Source organism: Tachypleus tridentatus, chromosome 1 (genome assembly GCF_004210375.1).
Source record: "Tachypleus tridentatus isolate NWPU-2018 chromosome 1, ASM421037v1, whole genome shotgun sequence".
In the NCBI taxonomy this organism is placed as follows: Eukaryota; Metazoa; Arthropoda; class Merostomata; order Xiphosura; family Limulidae; genus Tachypleus; species Tachypleus tridentatus.
In genome coordinates this window covers 31,997,625-32,017,785 of record NC_134825.1, presented here as the reverse complement: position 1 = coordinate 32,017,785, position 20,161 = coordinate 31,997,625, and the positions used below count along the sequence as shown (strand labels likewise).

General features: G+C 32.5%; 1 protein-coding gene across 5 annotated transcripts in view; it reads right to left on the bottom strand.

Moving 5' to 3' along the window:
- LOC143245270 (uncharacterized) overlaps positions 1-20,161 on the bottom strand; it is a 61,860-nt gene that overhangs the window by 23,440 nt on the left and 18,259 nt on the right. For 4 of the 5 annotated variants that reach the window (XM_076491431.1, XM_076491454.1, XM_076491441.1 and 1 more), the window contains 3 exons: positions 14,923-15,022; positions 10,778-10,841; positions 595-665 (listed from right to left, as the gene is read on the bottom strand). In XM_076491431.1, the coding sequence (XP_076347546.1) occupies positions 595-665; positions 10,778-10,841; positions 14,923-15,022 (235 nt within the window). The remainder of the gene's footprint in view (positions 1-594; positions 666-10,777; positions 10,842-14,922; positions 15,023-20,161) is intronic. The other variant, XM_076491459.1, reaches the window with a different exon arrangement.

Sequence of the window (20,161 nt, the reverse complement as noted above, 5' to 3'; positions counted from 1 at the left end):
AATTCATTATGTTCAATTTGTAAACAAAAAAGAAAAAATATTTCCAAAAGTTTTCCTAAGTATGAATGTCAGAATTGTGTTTAAGTATTAAACAAAATTGCAATAAAAACTTAAGTCCCACAATTCAAGCGTTACTGCCTTATAAATATTCCATTATCCCTATTCTCAGTAAATTACAGACTACATGGAATATATTCTCTTTATTCGTGAACACTTCAGTCAAAGGCTATTTAAATACAATTTACAAAATTTATTGCATCAGTCATGTTCACAAACCTGAAAATATTTGCTGGTGTTTCTGCATCCTATTTATATGAGAAAAAAGGATTTGGACACAGAATGTAAAACTAAAATGGAGCTGTTCCTGGAATGCAATGCTACTGGATTTCAAGTGATATTACAATGAAGATTTTCTGAACAAATATAGCTTTCAAACATTTACTTTTTCAATATTCTAAACATAAAGCATTCATAAAGACACATTTTGATTCATTACTTAAATTATTTATTTCACGGTAATCAAATCACAAATTAGATAGTTATTCATTCTTAATCATCTAATAGATCTCAGTTAAAAAACAACTTAATACTCACTAAGATCGGCAGGACTTTCTTTTTCTTTCAACTTTGGATCTGTGAAAATAAGTGCCCCAGTTTTTTTGTCTCTGTAAACCACAATCAGTTACATATCAGTATCAAGTACATCAAAAGTCAGCAAAAGTTACAATAAAAATTTATTATTACAAATGTAAACAAAAAATACACTAATAAGTACTCAATCATCTATAGAAACTTAATAATAGGTAATTATATTGTGAATAAATAATATTTATTTCAATCTAGTAATATTTTCCTTTCTAAAAATAATCATTTTAACTTGTGTGGCTCACAAATATGCATCAAGAAGAAATATCCTGCATACTTAGTGCATGTTTTAGAGGAGTTTTCTAGTGATGTTTGGCCAAGAAAAGAATGTACACCAGGTATAAACCAAAGACACCCTCCAGTTGATATTCAGAAATAGATATTTACGCTTTCAATAAACCAACACCACCGTAGCAGAAAGAAAGCTTTGAAAATGTTTATATCAACTTTATTAGAGTCTAGACACAGATTTCAAGTCTCTAAGTAGTCTCAGTTATAGCAATAAGAAACTTATTAGAATGTTTGGCTTCATTACAAACTGGACTCAACTCCTGTAAAAGGGATTATACAGATGCCAAGAAGATGAAGAGAGATAGACACAAGCAGGCTACTGATTTACCATCTTTGACCACAACCAATTATTGAAGTATTTTTGTTTTTGGTTCTTCAAAATTATGATGAAGCTGTAAAAATTATCCAATTAAGAGACAGGTCTATTTGCAGGTTAGATGTGTAAACTATTTGGAGAATCATAAGACTACCAAAAGAATTGGTATAAGAACCATGTTTTGGGCTCAAAGATCAGTTCCCTGAAGTTGACTGAAAAAAACCAACAGATCTGTCACTAGTTTGTCTTCACAGTTATGAAAAATGACGACTTCAATTCTCCAAAAAATCCAAAACACCTTCTACCAACTATTGCTATTTCTTTCAGTCAAGTAGCATAGTTAGAAGACTTACATAAAATTTATAGTGTTATAGAGAGCTCGTAGACTGAAGTATGTCTTAGTACATTTCTAATAATGTTTTAATAAATAATTTACTGGTTACAGTGAGTCATTTAACGAGTATAAAAGAATTAATTAATAAAATATTAGGTGCTCTGTATGAAATGTTTAATTCTCTTGATGTGGAAGTTTACAAAAATACTTATATTGATGCTAATGTAGGTGAATATTTGAATACATTATATTAAAAAATTGATGCATTTTAAAGTCTCAAAAGTCAATTCTTTAGTCTAAATGTAAATTCCGTGAGTTAGTGACTTGTAAACTCCACTAGCAACTGTAACCTGGATTTAAACAAACCTATTTTAAGCTGCATTGGAAAAAATTTTTAAGATAAATTTTTAAATATTCCAGGTAAATATATTCCTTATAGAAAGAAAAGGGTGGTAGCAAGTAAAAAAACCAGGTTGGCTCACAAAGGGTATAAAGATAAAATTAAAGAAAAACATAAATTTTAGAAATTTAAATTTAGTGGTATGACAGGTGATTTAGAAGATTATTGGAGATCAAAGAAATTAGGACATCAGAAAGATATATGAAAAATGGTTGAATGAAAATGTAATAATTAACAGCAAGGGTTTCTTTAACTACATTAAAGGTAAACAAAATGTTAGGAAAGGGGTTTTCGTTTGAGATATAGTAAAGAAAAGCATGAATCTGATTATTATGATGAGATGATTGGGCTAATATATATGAAAAAACGGCTGTTTTGGGTTGATAAAGATTTCACATGGAAGAGTGAACAACGTTTCGACCTTCTTCGGTCATCGTCAGGTTCACAAAGAAAGAAGTAACTGACCGGAAGCTGACCACATGTTTGAAAGGGGTTGTGTAATTGAGTATCGAAATGTAGAGGGCAGTGTTAGATGTTTGAATATATAAAATTATCTTCGGTCAGTTACCTCTTTCTTTGTGAACCTGACGATGACCGAAGAAGGTCGAAACGTTGTTCGCTCTTCTATGTGAAATATTTTCTCAACCCAAACCAGCCGTTTTTGCACATATATTTCTCTACAAATGGGTTTTCTTGACATCACAGATGATTGGGCTATTAAACTCTGCTTTTTTCTTCAAGTTTTATTAATGAAGATTTAAGCAGCATTGTTCATCTTAAACAGTTGATTGATGGAAATATGGCTGGACAAGATGATCATCTTAATTTTCAGTTTATTGTGAAAAAATTGGAAAGTTTAAAAAATAAGACCCCTAAGCCAGATAATATTTTCCCAAGGGATTTGAAAGAATTGAATGTGTGATCTACTTGGTACTGCTTTCTGTTGTCTTTGAACAATGGGTATACATCAGAGCCTTTAGAGTTGGCTAATGTTAATCATCTTTCCAAGAGAGGTGATAAAAATTGTCCCATTAATTATAGGCCTATTAGTTTTACATCAGTTGTGGAAAACGTTTAAGAAAGTCTGATAAAAGATGCTTTACAAAGTCGTTTAAGAAAGCTTAGAATTTTATGGTTTCACTAAGGAAATATCTTGCCTTACAAACCTTTTGTGATTCTTTGTAGGCAAGGGTATGAGTGTAGATTTGTTGCATTTGAATTTTCAGAAAGCATTTTACAAAGTAACACATAAAAGGCTTTAAAAAATATCTCTATAAGTGTGGGAAATTATAGTTAGCAAACTGGATAGAAAAGTGGCTGAATGGAAGAAAGCAGAGAAATGTTATAAATGGAGTTCAGTCAAACTGGATTAATGTTACAAGTGTGATACCTCAGGGCTTAGTCTTACAACCTTTGTCCTTTTTGATTTACATTAATGACATAGATGAAGGAAAAATCAATTAATTATTTAAATTTCCAGATGATATTAAAGACTTGAGTGTAGCTAGCTGTTAAGAGGATGCTGCTTGTTGACAAAAGGTTTGGTTTGGTTGATTTTGAATTTCACACAAAGACACATGAGGGTTATCTGCACTAGTCATCACTATTGTAGTAGCAGTTAAGACTAAAGGGAAGGCAGGTAGTCATCACCACCCACAGCCAACACTTCGACTGCTCTCTTTATAGGTCATTTGCCAGCTGTGTGAGTAGGTTTAATGATGATTTATCACAGTTGGATATAAAGAAATATCAGTAACTCTGCAAAGATATTTAGTGAGATCATCTCCTTGCAGGAATAGGTAAAGTAGAAACTGGAAATAAATGAGTTGTGTGTTAAAAATCCACTTAGAGGTTGTGATGTATCTGGATAAAGTTTGTGAATAAGTCAGTTATGTGTTTGAAATTCATTCGGAGATTGTGATGTTTCTTGGTAAAGTCTGGTGATCTGCACTACATTCAAGAAACATTTCTGCCCCACTTCTCTGTGTAGAGTGTCCCTTTGTTTAATCACAAGCTGTTAGGTCCTAATCTTTGAGGATTCTTTCTGGTCCACCATCCCAACAGTTGGGAGTTGGTACATGGCAAGGTCTTCAGTACTCCATGTGAAAGGGTGTGGAGAATTCATGTAGGGAAGGCCTAGAAAATATGGCTGGCCCCTCATTGAACCTTCAGTTTGGAAGGGCCTTTTACTGGAGACAATGCAATAGATAACATTAAAATCATATTTTTAAAAGCCACCAAGCTTTAGCTAGAAAACCAGAAAGAAACATAACTTTGGTATTGGTTTTTTTCCATGATATTCATGTAATGGGTATGCTCTGGACTGGACTAAAAAAGTGCAATACGTATCATGAGTATAACTCCAGTGGTTTTGTGAAACACTCCATTTGATAGTGGGTACTTACTGGGCCAGGGAAGATGACTTGAGAACTTTCCATTATTCTGGCCCAATACAGATGTTTGGGTAAGTATATCTGTGAGGCAACACTAGCTGCCTGTGATCAAAACGTAGAAGAAAGATGAAGATAGAACAAGTAAGTGAAAACCTCCACCCATTATAGGTGCAGGGTCAAATGTAAGATGGCCATTGATGGAAATTTCTGTCCTGCTGGAGATGAGACAACCAGACGGTGGAGGGTTTAATGTGAGATGAATAACTGTGGGGTAGTCCATATGCCAGTGAAGAAAAAAATGAGGAGGGAAGAGAAATGGGAAGAAGAAAAATTGAAGATAGAGGGAGAGGTTCGAGGCAGAGGGTGGGTCCCAGGCACAAAAGGACAGTGAGGGGAAATGCAAGGAATAAGAGTGTGACAAAATAATTAGTGGCCACAAAAAAAAAAAAGGACAAAAGAGTTACCAAGATTGAAATAAACTCAGAAAGGAGAAATAGAAGGAGGAGATATGGGAGAAAAGGATTAAATATTATCTCTAGTCATGGAGTACAAGAAAAGGAAAAACCAGAAAGATGAATGAGAAAGGAATAGTTGCAATGAGAAAGCTGGAGGAAACAAGGGCAAAAATATGCAAACAATAGTGATCAACAGGAAGTAGGTAGAGGAAAAACATCTGTTAGAGGTTCAACAGGGTCCTAAGTGAGAATATAGAGAACCATAGCAATAATTTAATCAGGCATAAAGTAGAAAGGTGTAGTGGATAGAAAGGAAAGAAAGAGAATATAAAAAGGACAGAAAAGAAATTTATCTGTGACATCAAGAAAGGTGAAAGGTAGAGAAAATGCTGCCTGAAAACATGAGATAGAAGAAACATACAGTTTATAGAAGAACTGTCCTGCAAAAGAAGAAGAACATGTTACAATGTAATGAAGTCAAAGCTGATAAGTACATTCCAAAAGGGCATCTACATGATCATGGAGGTAGTTTACTTTGAGTTTTGTGCAAAGTTACACAAGATCTATCTGTACTAACCCTCCATAATTTAGCAGTGAAAGACTAGAGAAAAGGCAGCTAGTCATCACCTCCCATTGCTTAATCTCAGGCTTCTCTTTTACTAAAGAATAATGGAATTAACTGTTAGCTGAATGGGATAGCATGTTTGATGGAATTGGGATTTGAGCCCATTACCCTCAGACTATGAGTCAAGCTCCCTCATCACTTGGCCATGCAAGGTCTTCAGGGAGTTGGACTAGAGGAATACCACATGCAAAAATAAAGGGATGTCAAGTAACAGTGGAACAGAAGGGGTGGAAAATTGAAAGGAGATAGACAGGGCTGATATGAGAGATGAAATAAAAAAAAGATGAGTAAGAATGATAATAAAAAAAAATGAAACCAACTCAAACAGAGAACACAGACAGCCAGGACTGAGGAAGGAGGCACAATAGACCAGAATTGAGGAAGACTGATAACAAGGGATGTGGCAAAACAACAAAGAAAGCTGAACAACATAAGACTAGTGAGGACTAACATAGAGGTATGTCATGGACATGCCAAAAACAGCACCCAGAATATGATAGATTATAAAACTCACTCAAGTGGAATAGGTCCAGAACCATGTCTACACATTATCTACTATATGTACATGCTAAAATAAAAGGTAAAGAAAGCAAATTAAACATCAACTACCATGAGTATATCTTCTAGAATAAGTGGCCACAACTAAACATTAACTATGTGCAGCATGGTATGGAGTAAACAATTATGTCTAATCCCTATTACTGAATGGTAAATGAAGGAATAATGAGCTATATGTAATCATTACAGTCTATGTAGACATGATAAGGAGTACTTAATTACTGAATTCATATGGAACACTATGAAGTATAGAGGCTAAGAATAAAGTGAACAAAATATTATTGTCAAGGTGAGGATTGTCAAGGAGTAATGGTCAAGAACTAAGCATTATCTTCTACGTGTGCATATTAAAAAGTAAGGAACTAGAGTTGAACATTAACTTCCCTGTGTAACTGGAAAGGATATGGATCTATAACAGACACTAATTGTTAAATGAACATACTAAGGAATGATGAATTAAGTCTATACATCATCGACAAAATGTTACAATTTAAGAAAGAACAGAAGATCTTACAATATTATCTCCAATATGTATATATTAAAGAATAATAACTGAGAAATAAATACAAACATTTAATTATATGCATATTAAATAGGATCGAACTAGATCAAAGCATTTGCTACCATGTGTACACATTAAGCATTAATTTACTACGTCTTAATATGATCTTCCATGTATACATGTAAAGGAGTACTGAAGCATGTCAAAACACTATCTTCTATGCATACAAGTTAAGGAGTGAGAACTAGAATTAGAGAATAGCATGCAAGTGTACATGGCAAGAAACAATTAACCAAGATTATGTGTCATCTTCCATGTGTACAAGTGAAAAAGTAACAAAAAGAACTAAGCATTATTTTCTTGGTAGACATTTTAATTAATAAGGCACTAGAATCAAACATTAACAATTATGAGCACATGGAAAGGTATAATCAACTAAGATTAAGCATTATCTTTTGGTTGCACATTTGAAAAAGTTATGAAGTAGATGTACACATTATCTTCTACATGGACACGTCAAGAAGTAATCAATCAAAATAAAATATTAGTATATAAGTGTTGTATGTAAAAGAGCAACTAACTGTAACTAAATGCTGAGTCTATGTTTACACAGAAAGGAATAAGTAAATATGATCCACTATCAACATCTATGTGTACCGGTGAAGGAGTGTTGAACTATCACTCAACATAATATACAAATTTTTATATGTTAAGAAGTAAATAACTATAACTAAACATTATATTCATGGCCCAGCATGGCCTGGTGGTTCGAGAACTTGACTCGCAACATGAGGGTCACGAGTTTAAATCCCTGTAGTACCAAACATGCTCCCCTATTCAGTTGTGGGGCATTATCATGCTGCAGTCAATCCCGTTATTTATTGGTAAACAAGTATTCCAAAAGATGGTAGTAAGTGGTGATGGCTGGCTGCCTTCTCTGTAGTCTTCCACTGCTAAATTAGGGAGAGCTAGTGCAGATATCCCTCAAATAGCTCTGCACAAAATTCAAAACAAAAAAACCATTATATTCATTGTGAAACAAGACATAAAACAGAGGGAATGAATTTAAAACCAAAGGAAATTTCAGTGTGCAATATACAGGTCAATGAGAAGAGAAGAAACCACAGATAAAGTTATGTGTAAGGTGGGTTGAAAAGATAAAAAATATTCCTTAGGTAGAAAAGTATTGTGTGATAAAAGTTGTTCCATTTTGTGCTCCTTGACTTCAGCTTTAAATTTCTGTGAAGCAAAGTGCTTGTCAGAAGTGGATGAAGAGAGTCCTGGCAGCAATATGGACCCCATGACATGTTAGACAGTGGGTGTCATAGGCTCAACAAGCAAGAAAATTTCTAAAGTTGATGTTTCCTTGTACTGCAAATGTATTTTCAATAGGTACTACCTCCTCCCACTAAAGCTATTTTGATCATTGTCTTCTCTCTAAGCATTGCTAAAAGAATTTTTTATCAGTACACCAGTCTTTACACACCACCTTTCTTTATGCCATTTCTATATATGTACATATCATGTGACTACTTTTCACCAATAGTAGTGTACTACTTATAACAGTGCAGCTGGCTTCCTTTATTATTTCTGCTCAGTCCTCACTATTGAGAACTGGCAGGTCCTAGAATAAAAACACTGGTTTTAGTTGGGAGGAAGAGTGATAACAGAGAAAAATGTGAGTTCCAATTAGAAACACATTTTCAGTGCAAGAAAATGTTAACTTCTAAACAAATTTACTTCCACCCATACAAAACCAGAATCAAATGATTTCATATGAGTACAATAACATTTAAAAGCTTGGACAGGACAAAGAAAAGGTTCATCAGAATAAGAATCAATGTTCAAATGTAAAGTTAATATGATAGGAGAAAAATAATGGTTCCCCTCCTGCAAAGTCCAAAGATGAAACAAAAAATTCTCTAGTGAGATACAAAACAGAGAATGTCGTGGCAAACCATGTATGAAATAAATCTTGAGCATAAAGATCTAAATGTCTGCTATCTAAAGTAAGTAAAAGAAATGACATATGGTTAAGCAAATGAGTCATTAAAGACTAAAATGGTGAAGTTAATCAATGCAAAACAAAATAAAACCCAAATCCTAAACTGAGTTGCATTAAAGTATATGAAAATATTTAAATAAAAATGTTCAATTCTTTTTTTTAAATAGGAATAGGTAAGTGAAAAACTTTGCATGCAATATCAAAAGATGGCTAATAAAGCTGATCTCTTTCCAAAAATTGTGTATAAAGAAAGGTTCGTTCCCCAAAAAAATTCATAAGAAAAGGGATGAGGAAATAACACCAGCAGAGACACATAACACATAGGTAACAAGAAATGAAACAATGGCACCCACATGGACTTAAAACCTCAGTGTGCAATATTGAAGTTCAAGATTGACATCCAAAAGAGGGACTAACTGAAAAAGAATTAACTGTTCTTATAATAATTGAAATCTATGCTAAGTAAGAATACATACTAAAGTTCTGGCCATATGGTAAAACACATATGGAGCAGAAACCAGACCAAAAGAATGGTTAAAAATTGGGAAACTGTTCTTTACAGTAAAATTTGAGAATTTGACAAGATGACTGGAGATGTATAGATTACCATCACACAAATTCATTTTGTTCACCCAGTTGCTTTCTCATAGAAATTTTATCAGCAATCTTACATTCTCTTTTTTTGAAATTGGAACAATAAGAAAATGAAAGTAAAAAAAGACCTAAAATTTCTTTATTGAAAAGTTTCTAACAAATTGGATCCTGTAAAAGACAAAAGAAAATAGGATAAAAAGATAGAAGAAAAATACAGTGAAAATGAAGAATTTGGTTGAGCCAACAAATTATTTGAACCCAAAGATCACAGAGATTAACAAAAATATCAAGATGGCACCTTAATGAAGCAGGTGCCCACAAGTTTCTAATGTTGAGAACATAAATTACTCTAAAATGATACAAATATGCTTGAATTAACTTCTCCTGACATACTTCTTCTATATGTGAAATATCTTTGTAAGAAGTATCTGCAAACACATAATGTTGTGAAAGGAAGTACATTTAAGTTCAGCCACAAAATTAGCAGACAAATTAGTTTATCATAAAACAGCTATATATGCAATAAATCAAATAAGCTGAGTATCCATGTTGATAAAGAAACATACCAGTATGGAAAGCTGACACAAAAAATAACAAACAGAGAAAAATTATTGAGAAAAAGGAATGGGAGATCAAGATTAGTCTATAGACAAAAGTTGGCTGAAGAAGCCATCTTAAAACAAGCCTCATCATTAGCATCTAAAAACAAAATTTGTCAAGAATACATAGAAGAAGTACACATAATTATTATTCACTCCAATAAGAAATTTGAGGATCAACTATGCAATAAAATAAATGAAATGGGAAATTGAGATGACCCTCATCAAAATGTTCAGAACTCCATGAATAAAATGCATGTGTTGAAGTTAGGTTGATTTCAAAAAGAGTCAACAATAACTTAAACATCAAAGGTATAGAAGAAAAATAATGACGCTAACAGAAAAATATACAACATATTTAAATTGTGACAACTAATTTATAAGCCAAATCAGTTTACTAGATGTCACATGGAAGGTGGAGAAATGAAAAACTATGGGTTGTTAAAATATAAGTATTGCATTGCATCAAAGACATTCACATACATCTGTGTTTGAAAGGTTAGTATGACTGTCTTGAATCATCAGGTTAAACAAACTTAAGTCTTAGCATTTATGTTTTTATGTACCAATTCTAGAATCTGTAAAATTGTGGTTTTTACATTATTATTTATAAAAAATCCTAAGAAATGTAGGCTATATTTATTTTTAAGTTCTAAAACTTATTATTTCTCGGATACATATCCTTGTAATAAGTTTGTTAATTGTCATCATCATTATATGCCAAATAATCTTAAATAAGCAGCATTTATAAGAAATGGTTATTCATTTATATTTATAATATGTAAGTTTATTAAAATTATTATTTCATTGGTTGGTTTAACACATCAAAATTTTGCTTTTCAAACAGAAGTTACATCAGTGTCAAAACCAAAATCTTGCTTCTAAAAAGAAGTATGTTTTCTTATGTAATTCAAATAATAGCATTCAAGCATTCATTAACTCAAAAACACCAAAACAAACTTTAGTTGATTAACAAATTAAAATGCTAATTGAAATAATTTTAAACTATGAAATCAATAAAATAAACATGAAACTAATCACATTGTGTGTCTGCACATACCTCTCAAATTTCTTATTTTTTGATGGTTTACTTTCTTTTTCTGTGCTTCTGGTGGATTCTATTTCTACAAAAAAAATGTAAGTTAACCATATGATTTAAATAATGAAATTAATTCCACAGTAATTTAAAATGTGCAAGTACAAAATAAATAAATATCATAAAAGAAAAAATATATATTGCAAAATAAATCATATTTTAAATGGTGATGCATTGTATTATTGGACTTTGAGAGTGCTACTTTAGTCTAACTAACAATTCAAGCTAAAATTTTTACTGCAATGTGTAATTAAATCTGAATTTATTGAGATTTTCTAATATTTACAAAATGCAAATAACATACAAAACATACTCAATGATGTAAATCATTTCAAGCATCTATTTTTTTCCATTTCTCTAAAAGATTAATACAGTGCCCTTCAAATTACGTTCTGATCTTTCTGAGGTATGTCAAACATGTTGCATGAATTTCTGTTCACAGCATTTTACTCAGATACTGTGTACGTTAAACCACTCATGTGTTATAGAATTACCTCATTTATACATACATTTAAGATAAGAATTCTATCAATGATTAACCTGAAATGCACTCAAATCACACTAAAAACATTATTACTGATTATATACAAACAAAGGCCTAAGGAGTGAACTAATACATGTAGAATTATGTCTGAGACACTTAACTTCATATATAAAATTTATAAAAGGGGAACCTGTAAGATTTAGTGACAAATAATAAATTAAGTATACCAGATTACGCACTTGGTGAAAGTGATATATTTATTCATAACAATATGTTTAAAATTTTCATTATAGGGCATTATGAAAATAATTTGCACATTACAGAAATATTGTTTATTAAAAATTTAAGACCAGAGCTGCATGAGTGCAGAAACAAGATTACAACAATAAGATTATAGTGGCTTTGGTTCATGTATATTTGTTAAAGAAGCCATAAATTCCTAGTCATACTTTTAAATTTTATACAGTGCAATACTACTTTTATTGATGGAATTTGATTTGAAAGAGTCATATCTCTTTTAGATTAATAGCGTTTCTTATAATGAATAATAAATCTAGCAGTGGTTTGAGACAATAGTGTCCAAAATTTGTTTGTTACTTCAAAGTCTAGACCAGTATTTCATGAATCTACAAGATATTTGAACTAAAGGAGAAGCCTTAGGCTCTCACTAAGCTTAAATCCATTTTGAAAGAAAAGTAAAAAGTTATGTACTATGCATAATATAGCAATAATGTGGCAAGTCTTAATAACAGACTATGATATTTAATATCAACTTGAGGTTTCAACAACAAATATGACACACTTCTCAAGGAAATACTGATAAATTAAAAGTGATAGATGAGCGTCACAGCTTGATAGGAGCACAATATGCAAAAGTTGGATCTATACAAATCAACAAAGGTGAACTAACTGGATGAAACTCACTTAGGTCAAACAAACTAAGTCAATATCATAGATATAGTTCTCTGTGAAGGACTTACAACAGCCATCTGGACTGAAAAAACAATATAAAAAATTAAAAATCAAAAGAAACCAAAAAAATTTAACCTACATTTTTGTACTTTTTCAAAGAACAAAAAGTTAAAAATATCTAGTATGTAAAAATTAGAAACTACAATTGGATATTTCTGTATCTATAAAATTACAAACACCAGAAACAAAAGAATGTGACAAAACTGCATGGAACATAATAAAGAAACTTAAATATGAACAATTTGTAAGTGGAAAGTGAGAAATAGAATTCTGATAAACTGATACCCCAGTGGTATTGTTTAGACTTATGATCTTTTTTATATATTAGAAGTAAAAAAAACTTGTAAACTCACACACAAAATAATTGTCCATCAAATTTCTCAATACTTTGTTTAACTTGAGAAGTGTTTGTTTGTTTTAAGGTTTTCACATAAAGGTTGTTGCTAGCTAATTTTAATTTTAAACTGATAGACTTGAGGGAAAATAACAAGTCAGAAGTACCCACTGCCAACTCTTGAAGAAGGTAGAGAGGAGTAGGCCAAACAGACCAGGAGGCAGATCTAATGTGTAATAATAGAGAGAAAAATCATGAAGGTAGGAGATTACCAGGGAAAAAAAGGCAGTTCTGTGTACCCTGAATGATAGCTGTATATACAATATAACACAATAGGGCCCTGATAGGACACAGCAGCCTAGCAGGGACTGAATGAGGGTAAAGATGGAAGACAGGAGGTAGGGAAATAGAAGAAAAGGAGAAATTCTGTCATAAGTTGCCATAGTCTTGGGGAGAAAGGAAAGATCTAGATAAAAGAGAAGATAGGTAGGATGATAAAGGGTACATGAAATATCAAAAGCAAATAAATCAGAGAGGCAACATACAAAGGCCAAAAAAAGAAAGAAATAGGTCTTAAGGAACAAATGAAAGAAGGAACAGCAGGAAAGTTGTTCAAATGGAGGTAAGGTTTGGCATGGAGGACCACATCAATGTCCCAACCTGGATGAGGAGGATGCCTGAGAGGCCTCTGAATCTAGAAGGAATGCATGCTCATAGTGAGAACAGGGAAAGCTAAAACCTCACAGTATCTGTAAAAACAGAAAGTATGGGCAAGGGCTGCCTGATATCCATAAATCAAGGATCCAGGTGAGAAATTCTGCCATCCAAGCCACTGAAGTCTCATCAGCAGAAAATACCTTGCCAGCAGACCAACAGCAGAAGAAAGACCTTCTACTTGTGCTGGTGCACTTCCATGGTAGATGGACAAATAGAAGTAGCTGACAGGGAGGTGACTCTACTTGTGAAGCTTGAACTACTCGCCAAGAACTGGAAAAAACCAGGCATGAAGATGCATGACAAGGAATTGAGGCTGACACAGAGGGGAGAGAGACAATGAAAGACAGACAGATGGTGAAATGGGTAGACCATAAAGCCTCAGTAACCAAGGTCATGCTAGCTAATGGGGTGTAATCAGGAGGATCTGATAAGAAGTGGAGTGTACCAGAAAAATCACCTAATGAAGCAGTCAGATGGGAGGGTACATCAAAATGTACTTGTGAGGCTCATCCTAGCTGAAAGCATAGGCAGTCAGAGCCTATGGCTGTGGTTTAAGTGACAAAAAAGGGGCAACTTTGTAATTAGAATCATGGCAAATGCATCCTACTGGGAAGAACCACATAGGAGACATAGGTCTCTGTAAACAATCAGATCTAATGACCACTCCATAGGATATATTTAGTCCAGATGTGAAATATATTCTACTATGAGACTGAAAGTAACTGGCAAATGACATGCGAGAAGACAAATGTGATGTGTTTTTGTTCATTACAGGAGAACCAATGTCTGGAAACAAAGATCTTTGGGCCTGGTGTCTTCTTGGTAGTTGATGTGAGCCACAACTGCAAAGTTGTTGAAATGAACTATCACAACTCATGGTGATGGGTGAGAGAAAGGAAGCAAGTTAATGAACAATGAACCATAAGAAGTTCAAGAGTATTGATATACAAGACAGTTTTGTTTGTAGACTAAGACCCCAAAGCTTTGTGGTGATAACCCAAGACCCCATCCCTAAAAGGAAGCATCTGTGAACAGATGGATATATGGATGTGAGTGAGGAAGTGGCACACCTGCTGACATCTAAGGTTTGTTTAGCCAATGTAGCAGATTGATTCTCATAAAGGGTGGGAAGAAAAATGGTCATGCCCTATGGCATGACCAAGGGGGAAGCAACATAGTCATGGAAGACCACATCCCTAAATGCAGCAGAACTTTGCAAGCAATTAGTGCATGAGCTAAGAGGGCATGGTGAACTAAAATTTCCAGGGAATGTAGACATAAATGAGAAGGAAAGAGTTTAACTGATGCAGGTGTTGAAAAAGACCCCCCAAAGTTACTAGGTATTGGGTGAGTTGAAGGACAGCTTTGCCAATTTTATTAATCAGCCTACTTGAGCTGTCACAGAAAGGAGTTGGTGTGTGCAATTGGTTGAGTCCTGCTCAAAAGGAGCCAACATTCATATAATGATGAAACTCATATACTAAATATTTTATTCATATTTATTTGAATTAAAAATAACAACAGATATAAAAGACTTAATAACAGATATTTATGTGGATGATAATATTAGTAAATTAGATATGAACATAATTAAAATCAGACCTCTTTTAGCTGAGTTTACTGGTGCAGGTGGTGGTGCTTCTGACATACTATCCCAGTCACTTTCAGATTCATCATCTTCATTTCTTTTATAGCCAGCAATCTCCAAGAAACAAAATATGATACTGATATTCATAGCTATATTTATGATTTTCCTCATAATAAATACATTAATAAACTTGCAATCCAGATTTGGCAAACATTAAATGTATCTGTAAAAATGAATCACTAAAAGACTAACTGAAATCAGAGGGAACATTTTAAATAACACCCACAGATGACTGTGTCCAGTTTAGGATGGTAATAAGAACAAACACTTGAACTTAATAAATTAAATTAAAAAGAAATCATTTTCCAATACTTTGTACTTTAATGATAATATTTAACCACATGTGTAATTCAGAATGATCAGATAAATAAATGTAGAATGCTACATGATACACTATTTGGTGAATATTATTCTCTACATGAATTGAATGTTGTCTCTCACTAAGTGAGGCCTTCACTAACCCCTCCCCTGCCTACTTAGTGGGTGACATGATATATAATTCATGAGTTTTCCTATCCTGATGCTACATATTGTCAGAAAGAAACTCGTTTTTTTTAAGTTTCCTTTATTACACCACTTCCTCCACTACCTTATCATTGTGTGATTTCAAATATTAGTTCTGTGTAGAAGTGTGTAGTTCCTAAATTTAACATTTTTCTTCCCTGAAACTACATTTAAGATAGATATCCTTCCAAAGAACCTTAATACTGCCTCCCTACTTTCATTGAGTTTCTTTTGAATCCTCATGAATGGTCAACCTTTGATAAGCACATGATATGCTCATGGGATCTACTACACATGAAGGAAATGTTGTCTTCCTTTTAATGGGAAGCTTTTGTCTCATACTAATTGCACCGCAGACTAGTACAGTACATATCAATAAATCTAGGGATTAGAGTTTTTGTTCAAGGCTGATACACATGCACAAATATTTTCATCAGTGGCATAAGATAATAGTTAGCAGTTCCCTGGAGAGGTAAGTATCTTCTGAAATATATTTTCTGATAAGAAAAATGTTAACTGTATTATTGTTCTTGTTTCCCATTAACATGGAAAGTAAACAGCTTAAAACATATTTTATTTAAATTTTAAATATTGCAAAAACAGTCAATTAGCTGAAAGTACAATCAGGGTTGTAGTCAACACAAACTTCTGTGTCCCATATACCAAAGAACTTGTCAGGCCATATTCGACCCAAATACACACCACGACAAAAACCATATTCAGAGCAAGCACAAGTATTTTGGCTCAAAATTAACTTTGAACCATAACAAACTAAAGAGCATACAGTTTTACAAAATCGACTTCTAACAAGTTTCATCAATGACAAAAAATTGCAAGAAAATACCACAGGATTAGCCCTTTCACCTCACTGTTGGATATACAAGACTGTTTAGTATAGGTATTATTATTTAATTTATTTTATAATTTAATATTAAAAAATTGCTTAGTTTTCATGGAAGAAATGTTGAAGGTTAGTCATTTTAAGAGCAATAGTTGTGATAAATTGTACTTGCAATCATGCTGTCATTTAGGCTTTACTAATAATATTGATGTCAGGTTATTTGAACCTTCTGTGTTTATCTCATTACACCAAGTGAGCGTTGTTACAACAAAGCACTGCTCGCATACTTTACAGAAGGTTCAATATGTCAGTGATCAATGTGTAAATAGAGGTAACCAAGTGAGTACAAGTTCAGAACTTAAGAAGCAAAATTAAGTGAAGCCAATTAAAGTGCATCAGAAGAAAGTTAGAAAACATTAATTTAGCCAGCATGCAAATGAATAGCCACAACAGGCAATATTTTAAAGTGAGTTTCACAGTGTAATAGAAATAAAAAGAATAATTTGTCATGTCAAAGAGTGTTCTAAATAACTGAATCCATCTGTGTGGACTTTGATGAAAAGGAGACAATTATTTCAAGTTCAAGATACAACAGTGGTAACCATCATGTAGAGTAAGTGATTTATTCATCGATATTATTCTGATAAAAGTAGTAAAATATAGGAGAATAATTTGTATTAGTAAAGTGTGTTCCAATGTAACTGAACCTATCTATGTGGACTTGACTTAAAAGGGACAATTATTTAAAGTTTTAGATACAACTGCAGTAACCCATGAAGTGGCATGAATGAATATATCACAGATTGAAAGGTACAAAACAAAGTAGAGGAAAAAAAAATTGTCTTTTCAATTGGATTCTGAAGTAATTGAATCAACCTAAGTGGAGACTTTTGAGAAGAAAAGTGAATTATTTAGAGTTTTAGATACAACTGTTATATTCTATACTTTAAAGAATTTTGTATATACATTTGTTTTGAATACATTATTTTAAAACAAGTGGATTGAGTTCTGTTTGTTTCTTCTTTAAAATTTTCACCAATAAGTCACTGACACCTACAGCAGAAGAAGTCTCAAGCCATATATGTATGTAAAACTCTGTCACCTGAGTAGGTCAAAAAGAGCATATCACAACCTTTCACAGATTACATTCAAACTTTAATTAAACTACTTTATTATCAATGCATATAAATAAACTTGGCATCAGGTTTGTTTGTTTGTTTATTTTTGAATTTCGTACAGAGCTACACGAGGGCTATTTGCACTGGCCATCCCTAATTTAGCAGTATGAGACTAGAGGGAAAGCAGCCAGTTATCACTGCCCACCACCAACTCTTGGGTTACTCTTTTACCAATGAATAGTGAGATTGACCATCACATTATAATGCTCCCACAGCTGAAAGGGCAAGCATATGTGGTGGGATGGGGATTCAAACACACAACCCTCAGATTACAAGTTGAATGCTTTAACACCTGGCCATGCTAGGCCTTGGTGTCAAAATGCCAATAATAAACCAAAGCTTAGTATTATTTAAATTTTAAGTTTTTAATTTTATAGGGAAATATTAAAAAAAAGTTCTCAATCTCCTCTAGTTTGAGAACTGTACTTTAGAATTAGTTTTGGTGGATTAGTGTGACAGAACTTTTAAGTTATTAATTTTATAAGGAAATATGTTTTAAAAATTCTCTATCTCTCCTAGTTTGAGAACTATGATGTTTCTTACTTACATTTTCCCTCTTCTCTAATGTCATTACTACCCCTCTAAGAAGTACAAAATTTTATGTAAATTACTCATTATAAAGTTTTCACAGAATGCTTTATATAGATTTTAATCTTATTTAGTTATAGGGCAATAAAATAGAAAATCAGATGCTTCTTGCCATTCCCACCTGTCACACCCTTCCTTTCAGAACATGCCAATCTCTCACATTTAAGACTATATTATTTATAACCAATAGAAAGCAAATTTTTCCCTTTCAAAATGCTGTATTATATTACATTATTTTCTGTAAAGAGAATTATCTATTTCCTTCCAAGTTCAAACTTTATTTCCAAAGAAAACAAACTGATGAACTAAGCTGAATATTTAACTGATTTTTCCTCACAACAAGGAAGCCAAAAAAATTGTAATAGTTATGGAACATTGCTTCCTTTCAAGTTGTTATTATTCTATGTTTTTTGATATATTATTTAATGCAGTAGTACCATTAGTATAAAAAAGTGGAATTAAGTTTTATCTGTGGTAGAAAAAAAATAAAAAATACCCATGCAAGAATTTTATTCTTGTGTTTATTTTGTATTCTTTATTTTTTATTTTTAATGGTAACTAATGTGCAAAAATTGATTTTTTTAGGTTAGATAAAGTAAAATAAAAACTAAATTATGAAACATGCTCATGAGTTGTCTGTGCATTATGTAATATGATATCTTAAGGTGATCTGCACATTCACCAAATGATTTGAAATAAAACAATAGAATTCACATATAAATATACTTATACTGTAACAAGCTGTAAACTAAGTAGAATAAACAATTGTGGCTTTCCCTTACAATTTGCAGTCATTCCAGAATGAAAATGGGAGAAACATAAAATTATTCCCTAATTTTTTATAGCAATTACAAGGTTAGTCAAATCAACCAATCTCATACTAGAGTAATTAAAAACACAAATACAGTTTTTTCTGAGAAAAACACTTGACATTTATTTAAAAGGTTTAAGATGTTATGCCAAGGATATTTAAAAATTTTAATCTTATCATGACATTTACTTTGCACTCATAAGGGAAAACAACATGCAGTGTGAATTGTAAATATGTTTTTCCATATTAACATAATCTTTTTTTCCACTTGCAGAAAATAAACATGTATATTATAAGTAAAGTTCTTCATGAATACTAAAATGCTTTTTGTCCACTATTTTTGGTTTATTCAATTATACCCATAGAACTCTTTAAACATTAATTTGGGACTCTTGAAAATCTCACTAGGACCTTTGAATAAAATAGTTGAGAGTCCTGGACCATTCACTGTGGGACACTAGTGAGAACCCTGAGTAGCTTTATTAGTTATATAACATTCCAAAATCATGAAAATTATTTTATTTTTATTGCTATATGCTAATTATGGATATTAGTTTCTATTTATCATATGATTTAAGACTGATAAAAATGTCAATGTTTAAAAATTATTCCAGGTATAAAATAAATGCTTAACTCTTTTATGTAAGAACAACATAAATGAAAAATGTATATTACTCATATAAGTCACTACATTAGAAACTACAATTAAAGATCAGCTGATATTAAACACACTATATAGAGTTACCATACATGCTGATTCCAAGTTGCTTTCTCATGGCTTAATCATCTATACCTACTGCTCCAATTAGTTAATAATACATATAACAATAAAAGAATTTTTTAAAATGTCAGTTGTAAGAGAAATAATATTCTTATTCAAAATCTTTAAATTCAAGGATTGCACAGATCTCATACGAGCATGACTAAGAGGGATCAGTGCAGTAATGGAGGGTCACATCCCCCAAAACAATAAAATGTTGTGAGCTGTAAATGACTGAGCCAAGAAGTCCTGATAAACTAAATATTCCATGAAATGAAGAGAAAGAACAAATGATACTAGTGTTGAAAAAGACCTACAAATGGACTAGATATTGGGTGGGTCAAAGGAATTACTTTTCCAATTTGATCAACCAGGCCACTCAGTCTGCCACAGAGAGGAGTAGGTGAATATGAGTGGTCAATTCCTGCTTGGATTAAGCCAGAGGAGCCAGTCATCCATTTAATAATGAAATTGTATCCCAAATTATGAAAATGATAAGCAAAAGTGTGAG